This window comes from Canis aureus, chromosome 1 (genome assembly GCF_053574225.1).
Source record: "Canis aureus isolate CA01 chromosome 1, VMU_Caureus_v.1.0, whole genome shotgun sequence".
NCBI lineage: Eukaryota > Metazoa > Chordata > Mammalia > Carnivora > Canidae > Canis > Canis aureus.
This window is the reverse complement of record NC_135611.1, coordinates 66,637,599-66,661,250: the sequence shown is the minus strand read 5'-3', so window position 1 is coordinate 66,661,250 and position 23,652 is coordinate 66,637,599. Positions and strand designations below refer to the sequence as shown.

The window sequence follows — 23,652 nt, the reverse complement described above, 5'->3', positions numbered from 1 at the left end:
TCTGGCGGCGTAAATGTTTAAGTGGCTTAAAAGTAATCTGGATTATACCACACATTTGCATTTCTTGCCGTAAGGTTTTCAGCCACCGTGACACCTGCTCGAAACTGTCGGGCGCTTCAAGATCTCTGCGTGTCACTGAAGGGCTGGTGACTCCAGCGTCTGCCTGCTTATGTACAGAACGGTAGGGACTTACGGTTTTCTTAAAAGTTTTTATTTTTTATTTTTTTTAGTATTTTATTTATTTATTCATGAAAGAGAGAGGGGCAGAGACACAGGCAGAGGGAGAAGCAGGCTCCATGCAGGGAGCCCGACGTGGGACTCGATCCTGGGACCCCAGGATCACACCCTGGGCCAAAGGCAGGCATTAAACCGCTGAGCCACCCAGGGATCCCCTTCTTACAAGTTTTTGGTGGAAAGACCCAAAAGCACCTGCGCTGAATATTGATTGCCTTCTTAGGCTTTCATCTCCTGGGTATATGACAGAGCGTGGAAACCAAGCTAATACATATAAAAATCATTCAACAAAAAGGGTTGGTAAGAACTGGAATAAGTGGTAGGTAGAGGGGTGCAGCTCTCGTCAAAGTCTTCTCCGAGCTTTCGGTTCTGTGTGATTCCGGGGGGGCTTTACCATGACGAGACTCGGCTGATGCACCTGCGATCGAGAATTACGAGGACGCCGTGAGCATGGGCGTTGGAACGGATGCGACGGAGGGAAACGATAGGAGAGGCCCACACCAGGTCTCCCCTGGCTTAGCCACATACGATCTGAAGTCCACATAGACTTTAGAACACAGTCATAATCTTATTTACAAAAAGACACCTGGAAAGTGAGAGGCTTGGAGTGGGAGAGAGTGTAGGGGGAGAATGTCAGCGGGCAACTCTGTGTCGGTGCTTTGGGGCCAATCCTTCCCCCACCCCCAGGGTTTTCCTCCTGTGCCAATAAGGACAGAGCAGAAATGAGCCAACGTCTGGCGTGTGCCCGGCACTAGACGTATCCCCTCGTACTCTTAGCACAACCATATTGGGTTCCAATATGATTGTCCGTTTACAGAAGAAACACACTCAGAAGTTCACACCGATGAGTGGGGCTGTACAGTTGAAACCCAGACGATCGCTGGGACAAACGCCCCCCGGCCTCCGGTTAGAGGGACGGGTTCCAAGCCCCGCTAGGCCACACGGGCATCTTCCTGGAACCAGGCAGGGTGGTGCCTGCTCATCAGGAAGACTGGGTGAATGCGCCCTCCAGGTTCACTTGTGGTGAGGGTGAGCCCGGGGAAAGGTGTGTTCCGGGTCCGTAGCACAGGGCTGTGCAGAGCACGGTGGCCACGGGTGACCCTGCTACTGCGGCAGCTGTTGTGTGGCTCCTGCTTTGGAGATCGCGATGCTGAGCTCCAACCAGGCAGCGTGCTCCGTCCCACTGGTGCGTGTGCTAGAGCCGCCGGCCACCGTGGGTAAGTTTGGAGCTCCCCGCGAACTACCCCCCCCCCCGAAGCAGGCAACCGGTAATGCGAAAGGGAATATGCCATGCTTTTTAATGATCACCCAGAAAATGCTTCAGTCTGCAGGGCAAGACCTCAGCACTTGAGCCTTTAACTGGCTTATTTGCTGAAATACGCACAAAATTGCTTTCGATGCGCCCTTGAACTCAGTCCAACCAAGCACGCGTGTGCAAGTTCATGCACAACCTGGAAATGTTGCTGGGGCGGCATCTGTCCCAGCATCTCCAGGTAGGTCGCTTTGGCCGTGGTCTTGGGGACCCCCCGCCTCCACCGTGTACTTGGGCTGCAGTACCAGGACTGGAAGCAGGCAAGCACGTGGGTGTCTCATTGTTTGGGGTTCGGTTCCCCCCTCCCATAATCAGTATCTGATTTCGTCCGGCAGAAAGGCCTCACTCTGACAGCAAGTGGTCACAAAGACACAGGGAGGAGGTGGTTGGCCTTGACGTCCCGCTTCTGCTTTACTCGAAGACCACAAGTGTGACCCGCCTTCACACGTGTTTGGGGGCTGCTGCCCACGGGGCCGAGCTGCGTGCAGACGCCCAGCTCCTCGAGGCCCCGAGGGGCACGCACCACTCCAGCCCAAAGGAGGACCTTGGGGGCGGATAGCAAGGAGAGAGTCGTCGCCTGTAAAAAAATGAGCTGACTTTTCCCAAGAAAATCTAAAATTGGCCATTGTCATTTTGTGATATTAACAGCAGCTCTTTTGGCAAGTTTGAAAATACTGGGCTCCACGATAAAAGCTAAAAATGTCCTGGGCCTGGAGTTGTTTACGCAGAGGGTGAGCGGCTCTAAAGTTACAGAGCTCCGGTTGGCAGCGTGGCCCGAAGGCCGCCTCCAAGCAGCTGACGTCAGGGAGTCGCAGCTGCTGCCCTGACACCGAGCTGAGCAGCTCCGGGCTCTGCAAAGGGCGAGGGCTCCGCAGGGCCCGCGGGCAGCGCTCTGTCGGATGCCGGGCCGGGCCTGGCCTCCCCGGTTCTGGCAAAGAAGCGGGATCCACCGAGCTGAGACTTTTGCCTTTCCAAGGGAAAAAACAAAAACAAAAAACCCCAACAAACTGGCCGTCCTTCCATCGTTCGATTGGCCAGTGGTGGAGCATCCGTGGGATTTCTCCCCAGAGCGCAAAAAAAAAAAAAAAAAAAAAAAAAGGTATGTGTCTTTCTAGCAGTTTGAAATCAAGGGGGTCCCGGCGGCAAAGGACAGAGGGGCCGCTTCTGAACGAGGGGGGATGCGCAGGTGGAGGGGCCCCCGGGGGCCCCTGGCTGAGCTGGCCGGGTCCTGGGCAGCGGGGTGGGAGCAGGTCCTACTGCCCTCAGGGCAAGGAAGGCCCGGGCTGCCGGGAGGGCCCCCCCCCGAGGGGCCCCCCCTCCCCCCCGCTCTGGCCCCTAGGGACCCCGCCTTCCGCAACTGCATTTCTCAGACCCTGTTTCCAGTACTTTGAGCAGCACTCGGCCTGCTGCGGGATTTCACTGAACGCATTTGTCAGTGCTGCTGTGTATTCATCGGAATGAAGGCTTGTCAGGTTTGCAGAGTGAAGGTCGCGACCCTTGAGAGGGCTGGTGTTTGGAAATTACAGTGAAAAATAAGTGGGGTCCATTCAAGACGACGGCTCGCTCGCTTAGGACCAGTGCTCCTGTAGCATGAGTGGAAGCGCGCGCCGTTCGCAGCCGGCGATCTGCGGTGAGCAGGGACCTTACCGGGGCACCCTTTGTTGTTCCAGGTGATTAATTTTAGGTGCTTATTTGGCCAAGCCAAAAGTTTCTTCCAGAGGCGGTCTTTTCTAAGTTAAGAGAAGTAAAACCAGTGCGCCTGTACTTTGGAAGCTTGCTTGCTTGCTTGCTTTTTTTCTTTCTTTCTTTTTTATCTTGGATGTTTTCTAGTTTGAGTGTCTAATGGGTGAAAAACAAGGAAGGAGAGAAGATAATCAGATAAGGCAGGCAAAAAGGATTTCTTCAGAATTGCATGTAGTGGTGTCACTGCTTTGGCCCTTTTGGAACATGAGGACGGGGTGAAACTGCGAGAAATAGCCATGACAACAGTGTTCCTTTCGGCCCTGCACGAAATCAGACCGTGGCTGTCTTTGCACGATGCACCTGCTAATGAAACGATAGGGGAGGAATAAGGTCTTTGATTAGCTGAAATGATGCCGGTGGTTTGTAACAGCCCGTAGAGCTACAGTCTCGGAGGCCAGCGGGGCCTCACCGACGGCTGTTCCTAATCCCTCAAAGTTAAAGACAAGCAGTGCATCCCTGGGGCCAGTGACTCTCCCAGGAATCGTGCAATGGACGACGGTACCTACTGTGCGTAGCCTCCCCACAGCCCTTTGCAAGCTCCTACAAATGACAAATCTTTGATTATATGAAACGTAGTAGGTTTCGAAAAAGGAAACAGGAGAGCAAGAAACGAATACTGAAAACAGAAATCTCAGAGGAGGGAAGTAGCCGTAGAGTCAGGTCCCGTAGCCCGGTTTCCTCTGTCTGGCTAAAGTCCAGTCTCCAGTTGGGGTGAGAGGGGGGAGATGGTGGTGAAGATGGTAAGGACCAAAGTGTCGGAAGAATGGAGCACTCCTCAGACAATGAGGTGTTAACTGTGACCAAACTGAGGCTAATTTGGGAAATTAAAATGATTTACTGGGAGACTCCTGGGTTGTGTTCAATGCTGCTTGCTTGCAGGGCACAAGGTGAGCGGGACTGTCTCCCTCCCATCACCATGCTTCTGCTGCCCACTCACAACCCCCGGCCTTGGCCTCGGGGAAGGGGAAGCAGGTTCCATGGATTATGTAATGCCACCTCAGCGTTGGCGAAGGAAGCACGTGCATGACAAAGTGATGCGATTCCCTCAACTCTTACATTTGCTGTAACAAATTTGTATTCTGAATGAAACTCTGCATGAAGTGAAATGATACAGAGTTAGAAACACAGGGAGGGATCCAGTTAGCAGAAACCCTTCCTTCTCTCCCACATAGATGCCAATATCCGTGGGCGAAAAAGAGTGACAACTAGGAAGAAAGAGAACTTTTGTGTTTGTCTCCGTAGAGAGCACCGAAACTGAGTTTCAGAATCTGCTGAACCACTTCACCCCATGACCTCCCATTATAGAACATAACGTCCCTACAAAGTGTCCCTACAAAGTTGCCCCATTAGTTGGATTTTTTTTTTAACTATTTAAGGAGATTTATAAGGAAAGCAGTTCTTTTTTTTTATTTTTTAAAGATTTTATTTATTCATGATAGACATAGAGGGAGAGAGAGAGAGAGGCAGAGACACAGGCAGAGGGAGAAGCAGACTCCATGCCGGCGGCAGCCCGATGCGGGACTCGATCCCGGGACTCCAGGATCACGCCCTGGGCCAAAGGCAGGCGCTAAACTGCTGAGCCACCCAGGGATCCCAAGGAAAGCAGTTCTATGTAAGATTTGTCTATTCAAATTTTCATTAACAATAAAAAAAAAAAAATTCCTAAATGTTCAGCTTGCCATGGATTCTTAAAATACTTGAAAAATACCGAGGGCAGAAGAAAGTCGTTGAAAATATGGGAGTTTGCAAAATTAGATCTGCTTCTGTTCATCTTCTAATTAAAAAAAAAAAGATGAAAATCATCCGTTTTATTCCAGAGAATGAAAACATAAAGAAGGATAAATGAAGGCAAGGAAGGAGGGTGGGGAGGGAAGAAAAGAAAAAGAGGGAAGGACAGAAGGAAGAAACCAAGTAACAGGCGTTTACTGAGCACTGACAATGATTCAAAACCATGTGGGGCACTTTTATTAAGCATTCTTTCTTTTTTGTTCATGTAATCCTCACTGCTACTCTATGGGCCCCATTTTATTTTTGGAGGAGAAAGCAATAAATTCAATCATATTGTGTTTGACATTTATGACACGACTTAGACGCCAGGAAGGCAACATAAATCCTCCCCCCAAAATTGGCACAGATACTGCTCTATAGGAATTTTCTTTCAAAGGCTTGTTTTTGATCCGTGACCGTTACATTTCCTGGCACTAGACAGTGCTCTGGCCTGGAAAGGGGAAGCTCTGTAGATTGGCTCCGACCCATAGTAAGTGATGAGTTTGGCTCTTTGCAGTTAAGTTGGGGATTTTGTCCACTTTTGGGAGCATTACCTGGGTTCGTGTACAGTAAGGTTACAGGGTGCAAGCCTCAGTGAGAATTTTCCTGGATGATCTTCAGGTACATTCGAAAATAACAATAAAACAAAACAAAATAAAAAGGAAGAATCTGCCACCTTTTACCCCGTTTAGCCCTACTCTGGAAGTGGTTCAAGAGGATTTAGCAATAGAAAGGAAAATTGGAGCCCTTTGCTACATTAACTATAGGAGAAACTCTATGATGATTTCTGAATATTTCTGATGCTTAGTTCTGAAACATGAACTGTCGTAACACCTCCTTTCCAGGGAGTCTGTTCCCTTTCCACGCTTTCCTTGGTTACCTTCGCAACTACCTCTGGAGGTCTTAAAGCACTCCGCTCTTCCTAAGAAGTCCCAGGGTTAGGAACCTGTTAGGAAGCAGGATAGTATCCGCTCACAGTTCATTACATGCAGCCTCAAAGCAGTCTGCCAGTGCAAAAACAAGCATGGTCTGCATTTCCTGTGAATAGTTTATCAGATGAACTTAACGATTACTAGGTAATCAAGATTAAGGACACTCACCAAGACGAACAAAATTGTGTATATTCTTGACTATCTTCATTTTGTTAGGTCTTCATCGATGTACTTATTTTAGGCAACTGGCTCTGGCTGTGGCAGGTGCGTGTGTGGTGCCTGGTCGCCGGCTCACTGGTGTGGACGGGAGCAAAAGGTTGGGAGGATGACAGGGAAGGTGAGAAATGAGATTAGAAAACGAGCATGGCTGAGTGGATAAGATGAGACATGCTGACTTCTCAAATCTGAGATTACTTCTTTTCTTGACTGAGTCAGTCCAGTCGGAGTGCTGAGTGTCAAAGTTGTGGGTAAGAACGCCTGGAGGGTCTGTAGCAGATTGTGTAAGAGACGAATAACTGTAGATCCCAGTGTTTTCAGCCTGCTTTGGAAGGTGGAACCCTGCAGATGGCACTAACATTTTTCCATCCTTATTAATCTCTGATAATTCACTGATAGATTCATTGATAGATCGTGGCTCCAAAAATGTGTTTGGAACAGTTTATCACTTGGATATGCGTGTTCAGAACAATCTGATAAAAATAAGATTAGTCTTCAATGTGTGTCTTATATTTGGGACACGAAACGTCCAGCCATCCTCTGCCGCTACATGCTTGTGTGGGCGTCATCCGCAGCAGCAGCACCCACCCGGTCAGGAACTATTGACTCTGGGGGTGCTGGGCTCCTAATGAGCATTAGCCGCCACATGGTGAATTAACACATTTCGATCATGGCCTAGAAAACCCAAGAGCTAGACTTCCAGTACCCATGATTATCTTAGATGATGATTCAAACGTTTCAAATATTCTTTCCCACTCATTAAAAAATAGTGGTCTTTCTTTTTTTTTTTTTCCCCTTTTTAATTTTTTGAAGTAGGCTTTATGCCTAAGGTGGAGCTTGAACTCACGACCCCAAGATCAAGAGTCACACACTCCACTGACCTAGCTAGCCAGATGCCCCATATGACCTTAATAAAAATTATTTTTGAGGACAGCTGGGTGGCTCAGTTGGTTAAGCATCTGCCTTTGGCTCAGGTCGTGATCCTGGGGTCCTGGGATCAAGTCCCGCATCGGGCTCCCTGCTCAGTTGGGAGCCAGCTTCTCCCTCTCTGTCAAATGGATGAATAAAATCTTTTAAAAATATATTTTTAGTAGAAGCCAGATCGAGATTTTTTAAAGGAAAAAAACAAGGGAAAATGTTTAAGTTTCTCAAACAATTTTGCATACGGTATGTCATTTAAACTTTGTAACTATCCTATAAGTAGCCTTCATTTTAATGTAAAGAAAGTAAATCTCAGAAATTTTAGGTTTATAACAGAGTTACCAATCTCGTATTTTAAGTTGCATCTTCAGGGGCGTCTGCATGGCTCAGTCGGTCAAGCATCAGGCTCTGGATTTTGGCTCAGGTCACCATCTCAGGGTCGTGAGATTGAGCCCCATGTTGGGCTCCGTGCTGTGTATGGAGCTGCTTAAGATTCTCTCTCTCTCTCTCTCTCTGCCCCCCTCCTCACACCCACTGCACATGGGCCCTCTAGATAAAAAATAAATATTGAATAAATAAACTGCATCTTCAGACCCTAAATACACATACGCTAAATGCTAGAAATCTAATTATTTCCATCCTTGCTTAATGTAATCAAGGGTATCCTTGCAAACTGAACAAACCGTCTTCAGTGCTCTGTATTCAGTAGCCTCAGCAGCATATTCTGATATATGGTCCATGAAAAGAAAAAGAGAATGAGTGAATTTTAGCATGTGGCTCCCAGGATGGCTTTACTGCTTTTATATTTTACTTGATGAACTAAAATGATGAAACTATTTTTATGAGTGAGTTTGGTTTTTTGCTGATACATCAGTCCCAGACTGACCCCCAGCTCAGGGGTCTGACTAATACAGTAATCACATCTGGCTTGGGCTTGAAACTCTGAACATAAAATGGAGACTGCCGCCCAGCACTGCTTCACGACCTTAAGTCGCAGACACATATAATCTCATTGCATCAAAACAGGAGTAATCCTGTTGCAGCAGAATCCACCACGGTTGTGCAGATCCAACCATACAGTTGAATTTCATACTTCCACCCTTAGATAGTCACTCTTAGGTAGTCCATCTTTAGAGGAGGTAGTTGGTTAAACGAATGCTCAGTTACATCTCACATATGCATTCAGCTATGATATTGCTGTCTGATTTCAGAAAGGGCAAAAAACCCATTTGAGCAAGGGGGGAAAACCCATTTGGGCCATACTTACTTTTTGACTATGTTAGTTCTTCTGTTTGTTTGTTTAAATTAATTGAGTAGGCTCCGAGCCCAACACGGAGCCCAATGCATGGCTTGAACTCATGACCCTGAGATCAAGACCCGAGCAGAGATCCCAAGTCAGTGGCTTAATGGACTGAGCCACCCAGGTGTCCCAACTGTGTTCGTTCCTCGTAAGCAGACTCTTCATCATCTCCTCTCTACTCTTAAGTACGGTTTTCCCGTCGTTTGTGTATGTCGATGGCTCTTAACAAAATGATAGCATGCTTCCAAAAAGCAAATGGATTTGGAACTCTTCCTTGTTATGTTTATATTAGGCTTTATTTTAAAGGCAAGTGAGACCGCTTCAAATAAACCAACTCCAAGCTTCCAAGAAACAGTTAAGAAGGCAGAGACAAGCAGAAATACCCCTTCAGTAACACTCACACGGTTGCCATGGCCCTGCATAAGCAGTGGGAGAACACAGAGACCGACTGGCACAAGGAAAAGATGGAACTGCTGGACCAGTTTGACAACGAAAGGAAGGAATGGGAGAGTCAATGGAAAATCATGCAGAAGAAGATAGAGGAGGTACAGATTGATTTGTTTTGACTACATTGACACTTAAAGCTCAGAATGAAAATTCCATTTGAAATTTGTCTTGTATTGGAAACCATTTCTGTTTTCCTCGTTCTGCCTCAGGAAGGCATGTCTCAATGACATTCGCTAGACCAAAAATAGCAGAACCTTATCCAGGGGTATTGAAGGGAGTAGGCTTTTTTTTTTTTTTTTTTTTTTTTTTTTTTTTTTTTGATAGCCCGGTATGAAAATGAAGAACTTAAAATGTCCTTCTAAAATGTATCAGTTTATCATGTTTTGACTAAAGTGCCTTGGTATCAAAAGTGGGGAACGTATTTTGCATGAGCTTCAAGCACGAGGCCCAAGAGGAAAATGTAAGAAAAACATAACCGGTGGGACGTATATTAGCAAAATTACAACTGGGCATTAAAATACAGATCTTTTCCTGAGATGATTTATGAATCATGTCTACTAAAGGAAATTACGTATTAGATCACTCGGTGCAATCAAAAGGAGTGTCGTATATCAGAATGGTGGTGGACATGATATTTATTCTGGCAAAATGTGCCACATTTATTGGCGCATTTGTTAGGAAAGGGGTTATGAAAAACAATGTGCCAGGGCTCTGATACAAATAGTCATTTTGTCTCCATTAACCATCCCTCAGCCCTGGAATATTTTCTTGAAGTATTCACGTTGATGTATCTTTGAGCTGGTTTCAACTGAAAATTATTTATATTTATCTTGCTTGCCTCCAGTGACATTCATGTTGGGACATGGTTTGTGCACATTGCCAAAGTGATTCTTTAAACAGACTCCTTGGCCTTTTTTCACAGACAATCAAAGCTGGTGCTTTATGTGTTTATAGTGCAAATATTTTTCTTATTAACAGCCGTGTAATCGGTTGTGAACAAAATGTCAATTGGCACACTGCAAGGAAAAATTTAAAAAGAGTAACTGTTAAACTGTTCCATGTTACGGAGCTGAGGAGGCAGGCATGTAGTGTATGAGAATCCCCTGCTCGTACCTCTCTGGTTTGGAAATGTGTTTTGCTTACTCATGTAACTCCTTCACCTACAGACTAAGGGGGGATTAACAGGGAGATATCTATGTCAAGTCAGAATCCAAAGCTCAGGGGTCATTGGTTCCCAAAGGTTTGGAAGGCCAGATAATTCTGGCATCCGAGCCAAAAAAATTAAAGGAGTCAGGATTAGTCTGACCAATTGTTTAAGCCATGTGGCTAAAATAATCTGCTGCTTAAATCCTGTGTTGTCAAATAGCTATGCTGACAACCCCGTAGATTCTATCTATGGTAAATATCCGCCTTTTCGATTCGCAGGCATTAAACGTATCTTAAACATAGGATGGTAGTTTGTAGAAGTGCTCTTCCTTTCTGCATCAGGGAGGTAGAGGGCTGTAAGATTTTTTTCCTCATCTTGAATAGTAGCCACGGTGCTTTCTAGGTCTCTAGTAATATACAGCTCCCTCCAGCCCTGGGAGTGTGTCTGGATAAGGTGCTTCCCCAGAATACCCATAGATGATGCTCCGTAATTCCTGAACACTGGCCTCGTGCTCCTCTTATCATCCGAGTACATAGCTCTTTTCTCCTCACAGCTTTGTAGCCTATAAGAACGTACTTCTAACACGCCTGTCTAATAGGCTACAAACGAGGGTAGGAGAATTTGAAAAAAACAGGAGGAAAGTACCCTCCCATGTCACAGAGAATCAAGACATTTTTTTCCAACTGAAATTAAACACCAACGCACAAAAAATTATAAAATGCTGCAAGCAGAATAGACTGTATTTGCCTAATATATATCGCTAAGGCCTGTATATGGACTCAGACACAGATTAGTAAGCCGTGTACTAGGGAATTATAGATTCCCGCAGGTGTGCGTGTAACTTGACTCCAAGTGGTATCTTCCAGGGAGATCCAGTGTCAAGTGTTAAGATGCTAATGATCCTTCGCTCAGCCACCATCCACAATCATTGCATTTGCTATTGTGAAACCTAGATGTACGTACTTGGATTATTTGAAACCTGGAGTAATCTGGATAGAAACCCTAGAGTTCTTAGGTTTCTAGCAATTTTTTTTTTATCACATTGCAGTCTTTTCTGCTTGTCACCTTTGTTCAAATGATAACCACTGACAAGTGCTAGGTATGAAGTAACACAGTTTCTTATACAAAATAAATCTGTTTTCCATCAATAGCATTATATTATTTGCTTATCCATACCTCACTTAAATCTCCCAGAGAATTTAAGATGGTATATAAAATTTTACATAAGGTGAAGTATTTCAAAATAAAACAACAACAACAACGAAGGTGAGATGAAGACAGGAGGAAGGATCTTATGAGAATTGCATGTAGCAAGTCTGTCTTTCCAGGAACGACCGTGAAAATCAGCAGATGCATATTTCTCAATATTCAGAAGACAAAGGCAAACCTGTTTCCCAGGAATAGCACTTTTGTCCCCGATTTTGAAAATGAAGCAATTTTGTTTTCACCCATCACGCCTCAAAAAGAGGACAATGTCACCATAAGCACCCTTAGATTTAAGATGGACTTTTGAGAGTTGCTCCTTAGAGAATCTCCCAAGGTCAGCCCAAACCAGAATGCTCACAATAGCTCAGGATAAGTAATTTTATGAGAGCCAAAACAATGGATCCATGGCTATAATTTGATGCAATCCTGCGATCATGCAATGTTAGATGTGTAAGCATCTATGGGAATAAATATATACAGTATATTTATTTATATTTATATTCAGGCACCAACTATGTATAGTGCTTCTCCCAGATTTGGGTAAATACTGAACAGCAATAAATCTGTTATCCTACTCTTTGAATAATAGATGTGGTGTAGATATAGGTTGTGGCTGTAGTTATTTGCTTTAATAGTTAGCCGACAGGCTCCTTTGAAATATGCCACGCTTTCCCACAACTCAAGCCTAAAGAGAAAAGGCCACTGGCTTCCTCTAGGGGTGCGTTGTGTGAGCGCCAGCAGGTTAAACTAAACTCTCATCAAGAAATAATTTGAGATCCACTTTAACACAGATGATTGAAGCCTTAGAGTTCTGGTATCACATAGGACAGGGTCACGTTTGTTTTAATCAGGATGAGAAATCTTTTTTGAAAAACTGAAAAATCTTTTCCTAAAAAAAAAAAAAAAAAAATCTCAGCAATACCCGGCAATACGTCAGTAACACCAACATAACTTCCAAAGGAAACATCCTTTGATTGCACAACCTCCCCTCGGAATGGAATGAACTGGTGTGCTGCATGATACTGTCAACTATTTACACACTTGAGCGTTGGCATGCCGGTGCAATCGTAGACTTTTAAAACATGACTTTAATATTAGTTAAATTCTTACTAATATTAGTTAAATTCTTACTTTTCTCTGAAAGCTGTTAGAGAGCATGACCAGCAATTGTTTCAGGACGTTCCAATTTTCCAACAGTGCTTCTGCATCATCACGACATGTTTTATATAGGTGCAGGCTTATCTTATTTCTGAATGAGTTTGATTCCTGCACAGAGACATAGAAATTACCATCCAGGGGATCCCTGGGTGGCACAGCGGTTTAGCGCCTGCCCTTTGGCCCAGGGCGCGATCCTGGAGACCCAGAATCGAATCCCATGTCAGGCTCCCGGTGCATGGAGCCTGCTTCTCCCTCTGCCTATGTCTCTGCCTCTCTTTCTCTCTTTCTGTGTGACTATCATAAATAAATAAAAATTAAAAAAAAAAAAGAAATTACCATCCATACTTTGACCTACTAGAAGTAGTCCTTATGGTTCATCAGAGTTTTTCTGGCCGATCAGATTTTAGAACGCTACTCAGAGGCATGAGCATCAATACCCCAGGGTAGTTAGTATATCATGATGTGGCAAAGAGAACTCAAAATAGCGTGTTTAGTATAAAAAATATTGACGAAGTACATTAAGGGGGAGAAAAAGCTTTCTCTTCATTTTCTTTGCAGCTTTGCCATGAAGTAAAGCTTCGGAGGAAAATCAACATGAATGAACATGCTAAGATCCTCAGTCACGATCGTGAGAAAGTGATTCAAGATCAAGTGGTGGGATCTCCTCCAAACTACCCCAATTCAGGACGATGTGAATTTACACGGATGAATCACAGGGATGGTCTGGAAAGAGAAAATAAAACAGAGCACAGCTTACCCTGTGAAGGAAATCAAATGTGCAAGGAACAAAAAGCAACCAAAAAATCAAAAGTTGTGTTTACGGATCCTTTGGCCACAGATAACCAAAAAGAATGTGAGGTCTGCCCTGGTCTGAGGACTTCCGGGGAAGAGAGCAGGAGCAGTTCTGGGGCCCTCAACTCGGTAAGTAAGATTGTGGTTGGCCTAGAACTGTTTCTAAAGAAATATTTACATTTCCAAGTGCTAACCCGCTATTGCTTATATATATAAAGGCTCTTGAAGAACTTGCCAAAGTTAGTGAAGAATTATGCAGCTTTCAAGAGGAAATCCGAAAGCGGTCTAACCACAGAAGGTGGGCTGGTACATCTATGATTCTTTTATATCAGAAAGTCAAGAAAAATATTGTTTTCAGTGAATGAATCCAAACTGCCTCCTCGTTACACTTTGTTAGTGCGAATTAACGATGAGTCATTAAAAATCTGTTATCTTAGACAAGAGATAAAGGCTTTAATTGAGTTTTTCTCTGTTTACTAATTCTTAAACCAAATCTTCTCATTCTCTCCATGACTTGACTATTAAGAATACTGTGCTCTCTTGGTGTTTGGTTAAGGTACACTGTCCAGTAGCTTCTTACGTACCTCCTTCTCACTGTGAGTGTTTGGCCAGTGGAAGAGTGCACAGCTGGGCTAATAAGTTAAATATATCTTAAGATTGGACAGTGTGGAGTTTTAATTAGAGATGGTCTACTGAAAAAAAATAGAGATGGTCTACTGAAGTTTTTTATACCTAAACGTCTCTTATTTCTCTGTATTTACTATGTATATATATAATGGAGGCGTACGTAATTGTCAGAACAATATACTGTAAATACGTAAATATGTAAATACACACATATACAATGAAATCTGAAAAACTCTGTTTCAGTTTAGAAGCACCTCTATAATTATAAAAGTAAGTTTTCACCAAAAATTTATCAAATTCACCAAAAATTTATTAAAAAATAAATTGGAATTCTCTGCAAGGTAAGTAAAGGTGGATGGTTCTAGGATCAACATTTATCTCCTAGTGAGGAAGTGTGTTCCTCTTGGGAATAGCAGCAGTGTGTACCTTATTTGTCTTTGGCTCTTAGAAAGCTCAGAAAGGGTTTTTATAATGACTTACAATAGATATTTTTATTCAACCATATTGTGTGCATAATTTTGCCCTCTACCTACCCATTTTGCTTTTGCCTACCATTCTGTGTTATTATTTATCTGCACTTGATTGTACCCTGTCTCGTAACATTTTGCAAGTTGAAAACCTATAAAGAGGATTTATACGTATCCAATATCCATATGATCAATTAACTTTAACTTGGGAATTTATATTGCTACTTTATTTAGGTTGTTTTTTTTTTTTTATCGAGCTTAGGAAAGACCAATTTTCTTTTACAAATCGCACCTGGTGTAATGTTCTTTCTCCTCGCTACTCCATAAACTTTAGGAAAAAAAAAATGAAGACCTTTATTTAGCACGTAATTCAAATACGTTCCAATTTAACCTCCTGTCTCTTTCATCCTCCCCACTCTGCTTTGCGATCAGGCCCTACCAAAGGCCCTACTATTCCTCGCAGAGCCACACTATCTTTACTGTGGCTCACTTTGCCTCTATGCCCTTTACTTACCCAAAAAAATTCTTACTCTTGTCTCAAGCCCAAATGACACGTTCCGTTTGCTACCACATGTTTCAGTGAACTTTTATTTGGATTTCTGTTGTGCTTCTTAGCTTAGGATGTCATTTCAAATTCAAGGGAAGGAACTGGAGCTCACATGACATAACGAATAGGAATTCGGTGGGTAGAGCAGAGGTAAGGAAATGGTAGGAGAGAAGCTGTGGAAATGAGAATGCCAGTAGCAGACACCCAGGAGACTGCGCTGTCCGGTCTGAGTGTAAGAGCCCATTTGGGAACATCAGGGAAAGAGAGTTTGGGTCAGAGCAGGTGAGCTGTGAGTGCCACACTGAGAGGTAGGCTTTATCCTACAGTAAAAAAGGACTTGGAGGTTTTGACTTAGAGAAGTTACATGAAAATGCTGTTGGAGGAAGTTGGGAGTCCTGTTCTTATAGCAGAAGTTCATTGCCTAAGCGTGGTTTCTTTTGAGAACTCGTCCTAAATAAAACGATCGCTAATATACCGTGTTTTATAATTGTTTAGGATGAAGTCAGATTCTTTCCTGCAGGAAATGCCACGTGTAACGAACATGCCTCGCGGAGACCACATGATCAGCGATGGCCAGGGCATTCTTCCAATCAACTCGGAAAAGCAAACGCAGGAACACGGAAAGAATCTAAGCTGCACCGATGTACCCCCGAGCGGGGCTAGGAAAAAGGGTGACCTGGGTACGACTGATCTGCAGAGAAATGAAGCTCCACCGCTTCCTCCTCCGAGAAGCACATCCCGAAACTTTCCCAGCTCCTGTGCAGAACGAGCTCCTGGGAGTCTGAAGGGAGGTTTAGGCCGCAGCAGCCTGGTGGCCCCGGAGGGTCACGGTGGAAGGGGCCGTGGTCCTGACATCCTTCGGAGGCCCCGGGCGGCGCCTGGGCTGGGAGCAAATGAAGGGCAGGCCCTGCAAGGTGACATCGTGTTTCCTTCTCTGGCACCCAAAGCCAAGATAGAGGACAAGCCTGCATGTGAGGACCGTGTTGGGCTGGGCGGCCGGCGTGGTGGCGGTGGGGTCGCCGCACAGAATGGTCCCTCTGCATCCTGCTGTCCCGAGAGCTGGGAGGCGCTGGCCCCAGGTGGCCCGGCCGCCTCTCGCCCCGACGACCTTGGCTCCGCGGCCACCGAGGCCAGTGGCCCGCTTCGGGGTCTCCGCTGTGGCTTCAGGACCACCAGGAATGAGAAGCTGGCCGCCAAGACCGATGAATTTAACCGAATCGTGTTTAGAACGGATCGGAACTGCCGGGCAGCGCAGCCCCCGCCGAGCCACCGGCCACCCCCCGGGGGGCCCGGACACACCGCCCCGGGGGCCGCGGGGGGTGACGAGGCGTCCGGGGGTCGGCCCGCCGGTGCCCAGGGGCCCGTGCCCGGGGCGCAGGTGCCCGACCGCCCCGTCCCCCGCCCCGGCCCCGGCCCCGGCCCCCGCCGCCCGCTGCTCCCGCGCGCCTGGGGGCCCCGCAGCCTGGCCGGCCGCCCGCGCTCCGCCGACCCCCGCTCCAACTACGGCGTCGTGGAAAGGCTGCTCCGAGGCCACGGGGCTGCCGCTCCGGCCGCCTCGCCGGGTCCCCAGGGCCTCCGGGAGGAGACGGAGGGAGACGGAGGCCACCCCACGGGCCGGTGGGCCGCAGGCGGCACTGAGGTCAGGGGCGGGACCACGGTAGGGCGGGGGCCGGGGATGCGGGGGGCGGGGGGGGAGGGGCCGGTGGGGGGAGATGCCTGGGCCGGGGATGCGGGGATGTGGGGGGGATGCCTGGGCCGGGGATGCGGGGATGTGGAGGGGTTGCCTGGGCCGGGGATGCGGGGATGTGGGGGGGGATGCCTGGGCCGGGGATGCGGGGATGTGGAGGGGGATGCCTGGGGCGGGGATGCGGGGGGAGGGATGCCTGGGGCGGGAATGCCCGGGGGGGGGGGGGGAGAGGGATGCCGGGGGTGGGGGTGGGGGGGGAGGATGCCAAGTGCGGGGATGCCCAGGGCGGGAATGCCCGGGGAGGGGGAGGGGGATGCCCGGGGGTAGGATGCTCAGGCGGAGATGCCTGGGGGAGCGGGGATGCCTGGCGAGGGTGATGCCCGGGGCGGGGATGCCCGGGGTGCGGATGCGGATGGGGGGGGGGTGCCCGGGGCGGGGGTGCGGGGCAGGATGAGGGGCGGGGGCGGGATGTAGATGCCAGGGGCGGGGATGCCTCAGACGGACGGGGAGGCGGGGGACAGGGATGCGGGGGATGCGGGGGTGGGGACGCGAGGATCCCTGGGGGGGATGCCCGGGGCGGGGATGCCTGGGGGGTCGGGGATCCCGGGGGTGGGGGTGGGGGATTGGTGGGTTGCCCGGGCAGGGATGCCTGGAGGAACGGGGATGACGGGTGCGGGGATGCTTGGAGCCGGGATGCGGGCGGAGGGGCGGTGCCGGGTGCGGGGATGCCCAGGGGGGGAATGCCTCAGGGGGGGAATGCCTGGGGCGGGGATGCCCAGGGTGGGGATGCCGGGGGAGGGGGATGCCCGGGGAGAGGATGCCTTGGCGGGGATGCCTGGGGGGCTGGGGGGGCGAGGATGCCGGGGGGGGGGGGGGGGTGGGGGGTGGGGATGCGGACGGGGTGGGGGGTGCCGGGTGCGGGGATGCCCAGGGGGGAATACCTGGGGGGGGGGCGGGGATGCCTGGGGCGGGGGAAGCTGCGGGGATGCCTCGGCGGGGATGCCTGGGGGGGGGCGGTGCCTGGGGCGGGGATGCCCGGGGTGGGGGGGAATGCCTGGGGTGGGGATTCCCAGGGCGGGGCTGCCTCGGGTGCAGCAGGTGCTCGGGCCCAGGCCAGCCCCGCGGGCCGCCGGCCAGGGGGATGAGGAGCACCTGCCCAAAGCCCTCGGAACTGCCGGCCGCCGCCCAGGGGCCAGCCCAGCGCCCTCCAGACGTTCTTAACTTCTTGACCCTTTATTTGTGATTAAGTATAGACCTTAGGACTCTAACACCCCATCAATTCTTAAAATCACCATCAAATTCTTAAAGTCTTCTTTTAAGACTGGGAATAGGACATGATAACTTTTTTAAGGATTCTGAAATGGGACGATGTAAATAAATGGACTCGGGAACTTCCAGGTCAGATGTCTGTTGTAAGTTTCTCTCTGGAAGAAAATGTTCCAAACAAACAAAAAACCATTCCAAATGAGCGTTATTGGTCTATAGCATCCTATTCTTTTGGTGCTTATACTTTTATTATTTTAAGATTTTATTTATTTATCCATGAAAGACACAGAGAGAGAGGCAGAGACACAGGCAGAGGGAGAAGCAGGCCCCATGCAGGGAGCCAGACGTGGGACTTGATCCCAGGTCTCCAGGGTCAGGCCCTGGGCTGTAGGCGGCGCTAAACCCCTGAACCACCCTGGCTGCCCTGTTTTTAAAGAGTGTTGGAAACCTTAAAAATAACTTCTTGCACTTTTCAGTTGTTGGCTACGATTGGTTCAGTCATTCCTGGCATCTGATTCGTGTTCTTTCTCGTGGGGATTAGTCACACATATGTGACTGTAGGTCTAACACATCATAAAATAATGCCTCATAAAGTTCTCTTATTTGTGGAGCAGAAAGGCAGCACATGGGAATAAAATGATATTATAGCTTAAAATTTTTTAAGGCCATTCTTGTGTGAATTCTTAGCCTGAAAATTGCCCTCCCCAAAAGTAAGTATTCATTTTTTGTTGTTCTTTTTTTGGTCTGGTCTGTTTGCAAAAGAATACAATCTTCATTTGTTATAGGAGAAAAAGATGTCGAAGAGATTGATGTTTGCAATAAAGAACCACCCAATGATCCCTTTTAATGCATAATTTACAAAACGTTGCATGGTGACATATTATCACAATTAACTAATACGTCGAAAAATCCTACTGTTGCAAAATGCAGTGTGTATGCAGCATAGTTTTAAGCTGTGCGGGTTGCCTCCTTCTGATGTAAAAAAAATATCGTGGCTTTCAAACCGCATAAAAATACCAGTTTTATCCATTTCACTAGAAACTTTGCCTTTTTGCACAGGGTACAAATAATTACCCTGGTTTTGTATTTTTCTGTATTTTAGTTGAGTCCATGAATACTTAGGAGGCCCTATAGCTTCAGATGGCAAGTGGAAACATGTATAAAATAACCAGCTAAATATTCATGAGCTACATTTTTGCTTTGTTTGGAGGTTTAGGAGGGGTCTTCTATTATAGATTCTTACGAATGGTTCTTCATCCTCTCCCCCACCATGCTCTGGGAGCAAACCTAAAAAAAAATAGATTCCAAAGAGAGAAAAAGAAATTGCAGGTTATTGTCATAGAGATAGAGGCCACCCTCACTACCCATCTCAGATGAAAGAGCACAGGCTTTGTAAAGAAGGGCAATAATAATAGTTGTATAAAACATGTCATGGAAACTTTTTATTTTTTTTTTTTATTGCAAGAGTCTAAGAATATTTTTTTCCCAGTAAAATAGAAAGAAAGAAATGAAAGAAAAGTAAGTGACAGGAAGGAAAAGGTTTTAAATCATCTGATGATGCCCAATATAGATAAGAATTCTCTATTTGCAATTACAACGAAGTTATATTTTTATTTTTATTTTTTCAGATATCATTTTATTTTATATATTTTTTTACAGTTGTTTTTATTGAAGTTATATTTTTAAATATTTCAATGATAATTTTGAAACTTTTGAGAAATAGTAGTTCTTGATGGGGAAAAAAGATAGCATCAGATCAATCATTTGGTGATCTGTGTGCCCTTTGCTAATGACCTCTGAAAGTGCCAATAGCTTGACATAAAGGAGCATGGTTTTGCCCATAAATTGTTATATTTTTGTTTTTAATAACGCTAAAACATCCTAATATCCCACTAAGAAACATCTATAGTTCCATCGCCAGTTATCTAACATAAACTTTGAATCCTGAACTTATAGTTAGTTGTAACAAGAGATCAGTTGTAAAAAAAAAAAAAAAAAAAAAAAAAGGAAAAAAGATCAGTTGTATTAAAATTTGGTAGTGAAAAGATCTACAAGATTATCAAGTGCAATATTCCTTATTAGAGTGAGTTGCTTTTGATTCAAGGCCACAAACATTAGACAATTACCTTCTTCAGTTATCCATGCTTTTATTTGCTTGTAAATATGCTAACACGTTAACCCTGTAGTTGGGATCCATAATACGTGAAGCCCATCGTTGGTGCTTGTATAGTGAGACAGGTGTCTTCCTTTGTCTCTTAGGAATCCGTGGCAGTGAAATCTTCACATGGAAAAGGATTTTCCCGACCTGCTAGACCAGCAAATCGCCGTCTCCCATCCAGATGGGCCTCCAGATCTCCATCAGCACCCCCTGCCTTGCGGAGAACTGCCCCCAGCTATACCATCTCTCTACGATCAGCAGCATCGATGGTCTGAGTCTCTGGCCTGGATTGCTAGAGGACGAAAGTCCTAATCGCCAAACAGAGCATTCCGAGTGTTTACAGCCAATCCTGTCTCTTCTCTGTCTTTCGAGATCACTGGGACAATTTAAATCTTAACTTCCCATCAGTCTTCAGTGTTTTTAATCTATGGAATAATTACCTTCCCGTATTTTGAGTTCTTAGATCAGAATTTTTTAATGCCATCCTCATTAATTTGCCAATATGATTTAAGTTGAAACTGTACTATAATGTATATTCTAACTTTCTTGCAAGTGGCAGAAAGCAAGGTTATGTGCATGGCCAAGTGTTTGTAGATGCATGTGTTGAAATAGGAAGTATCCTAGTATGTATTTAGATAAGAAAAACGTTATGTGCTAGTGTTGACTTTGAAATTATAACATGTATACCTATGTATCTTTCTGTTTATTTAAAATTTTTGAAAATATACAGTACTATTTATATTTTGTATACCTTTTAATAGGTATCCACTTAAGGCATTTGAGGTACATATATTAACTAACCACTTTCTTGGCCCCAACTACATTGAAAAATAAGAATTATACACGTTAATAACATTTGGTAGATTTCTAAATACAACTCATAAATAGTTTCTTAACTGCTGTAAGGATGGACTAATACCATTGGTCTCCTTGTTTACTCTCTTAAATAAATAAAATTGTCACAGGTTTAATAGATCAGGCTTCTAAAGCAAACGTGAAATGTTCACAAAATTTTTTGTATATCATTCGGTAGTCTGTTATGGCTTTAACTGTGTATTTGATCCCCAGAGCCATATCACTTGACTGCCTTAGAAGCAACAGGACTTAAAAATCAACTTACTTTGTCAACTTCAGTAACAGATAACCCTTCCGGAGGATATGAAAAGAAATTCAGCTATGTTGAATTCTACTTTTTGTTCAATTATATAGCTTTTAGTTATTTGAAGTCATATTTAGAGGTAAGTCATTTGCTTTTTCTTTTAACTTTCCCCTAAAATTAGTAGGTAAAAAATTCACTTTTTTATTAAACGAGGAAGATTAGGAATGTATTTCATTGAGAGCCGAATTATATTTCCTCTAGTGTGCTACATAAAAAAAAAAAAAAAAAGAAAAGCCTTAAACTAAACGTTGGCATCCATGAGTAGCATGAGGAACAGAAATGTGTATTTTGGCCACAATTCGCATACAGTAAACACTTAATATCTATGTTGAGAACTGAAGGAAGTATGAATGTTGAAGTGCTTGGAATTCCACGCGGAAGATCTTAGAAGCAGTTTTGCTCTCCACCATCTCTCTGTAAAACCAACTTTGTTATTAGATATAAATTCTATTTGAGCTTTTCTTTTATTGCTGGAAAGGTTAAAGTCTTGTAACCTATATATTCAAAGACCTTCTTATGATACATCCTAACAATTAAGAGAAGTTATTCCATTATACATCATGACTTGAGGTAAAGTAAATAATTTCCAAATCCCAGACTGCCTTAAAAGACTCAAGACTGTTGCATGGTGATGGACATATTCGTACTTTCCAATAAGGAGAGTTTGTAGGAATTGAGATTAATTAAACTTCTAGAATATGAGGTTGGAGCGAGCAGATGATAAGAAGGGGCTATAGATGCACTCTCTTTTGAAATAGTTTGAGAAGAATGAGTATAAACTCTTCTTTACATGTTTGGTAGAATTTCCCTGTGAAGTCATCTGATCCTGGACTTCTGTTTGTTGGGAGTTTTCTGGTTACTGATTCAATTTCTTTGCTGGTAATTGGTCTGTTCAAATTTCCCATTTCTTCCTGTTTCAGGCTTGGTAGGTTATATGTTTCTTGGAATTTATCCCTTTCTTCTACGTTGTCCAATTTGTTGACATCTAGTTTTTCATAATATTCTCGTGTAATTGTTTCTATTTCTATGGTGTTTAGATCCACTCTTTTCATTCTTGTTTCTTTCAGGAATATTCTTGTCCATAGGAAACCTATCAGAGAAAAGTAACCTAGACACCAAGAGATGGCACTTACATGCTTTGCATCTAGAAGGGACGAGGGGGGACCCAGGGAAGTGGTAGGCTGTGGCATGCAGTGATGGGCCCACTGGGAGGTGCTGCTATGTTATATTAGAGAGACTGCCCAAGAATTGGGCAACAGAGACCTGCTCCCCTCCATCACTGTATTGCAGGTAGTCTGCTGTGGCTCTGTGGTTCCTACCTTTAACTACAAGTCAAAATATTGAGAATCTCTTTTTAAAAAATTAGATTCCTGACCTCATCCCATAATTACTAAAGCAGAATTTCCAGGAGTGCAAAGGGGGATCTGGAGCCTTTAATTAAATAGTAACAACAGCAACAACAAAAAGAAAGCAAAATATTTGATGGTTAGAGATATTTGGAAGCAGTGAAATCAATAGATGCCCAAATAGATGGGTACCACTGGGTAGTCATGTTACTTCCCTGGGACTTGCTTTTGTTACCTGTAAAATAAAAGGGTTATATTATCGGGCATACAATTTTAAGTCACCTTTTCTATTACTATTTGAATGAAGCAGTGGGACACATTTTAACATCTTCCTATGTTGACTAAAATCATAGACTATTAGAGTTGGAAAAAAAAAACAGTATCTAGTCCAACTCCTTGATTGTAAAGATGAAAAAACTAAAACAAAGATTATTGAAATATTCTGTTTTCTCTTTTAAAGTATTTTATAATTTTTTATGGAAAAACCTATCAGGTAAATGGAAATTATCCTTCAAAAATATTTTTTTATGTATTGTGATTTTTAACTGGTAGTTTTTCTACTTTGGATGGGCATTTTCTTCCCAACCACACACCCTTCATTTTGCCGTCATTGCTGGATTCAAGACATTTGTAAACGTTTCAGAAATATTTGATTAGAAACACTTGTATTAATAGAAGTTTTGCTGAGCAGACTTTTTGGGGGAAAACTCTAATATCAAGTGAGGGGTCTGATCTCAGAAAGGAATAAGAACAAGGCAGAAAAAGTGCTTGAGTTTTTGTGCATGTGTGTGTGTGTGCGTGTGTGCTTGTGTGTGTGCGCACACAACCCTTGCACGAGTTCTCTATGTTGCCTTATCACCAAAGCCAAATATAAAAATAGAAGTTATGTTTGCATAATTCATTTATAAAAATGAACCTTAACTTTCATTTGTTTTTACATAGTGAAGATGGTTAGATATTATCATGCATGATTTACCTATTACAGAGAGGATTTAGCCAGATTTCCTGTCATCCTGAGAAAACATCTGGATCTAAAAAAAGACAATCTGCTTCCCTACAGAGATTTTTAAAATTATTTTTAGGCACATTTGCTGATGAACAACTACTTGATATTAAAATCTCCTTCAGTGATTGGAAGTTGTCAAATAAAATAGGTGTGGAAACACCTGCTGTGGCATGTGTGTACATTGAGAACATTTTGATTTTCCTCCTTTTCTATA

General features: G+C 44.8%; 1 protein-coding gene across 1 annotated transcript; it reads left to right on the top strand.

The window, feature by feature from the left end:
• The first annotated feature begins 41 nt into the window (after nt 1-41).
• Nucleotides 42-23,597, top strand: KIAA0408 (KIAA0408 ortholog). Its single transcript, XM_077910818.1, has 6 exons — nt 42-181; nt 8,732-8,970; nt 12,942-13,304; nt 13,394-13,473; nt 15,312-16,455; nt 20,029-23,597. The coding sequence occupies exons 2-6, from the start codon at nt 8,836-8,838 to the stop codon at nt 20,200-20,202; spliced, it is 1,896 nt and encodes a 631-aa protein (XP_077766944.1). The 5' UTR covers nt 42-181; nt 8,732-8,835; the 3' UTR covers nt 20,203-23,597.
• Nucleotides 23,598-23,652: the final 55 nt, after the last annotated feature.

Bases quoted from the DNA above. Each gene is read 5' to 3' on its own strand.
- KIAA0408 (XM_077910818.1), top strand. From the start codon at position 8,836: ATGGCCCTGCATAAGCAGTGGGAGAACACAGAGACCGACTGGCACAAG. The intron at 13,305-13,393 runs GTAAGTAAGATT...ATATATATAAAG, and splicing joins GTTCTGGGGCCCTCAACTCG to GCTCTTGAAGAACTTGCCAA. The intron at 13,474-15,311 runs GTGGGCTGGTAC...ATAATTGTTTAG, and splicing joins AAGCGGTCTAACCACAGAAG to GATGAAGTCAGATTCTTTCC.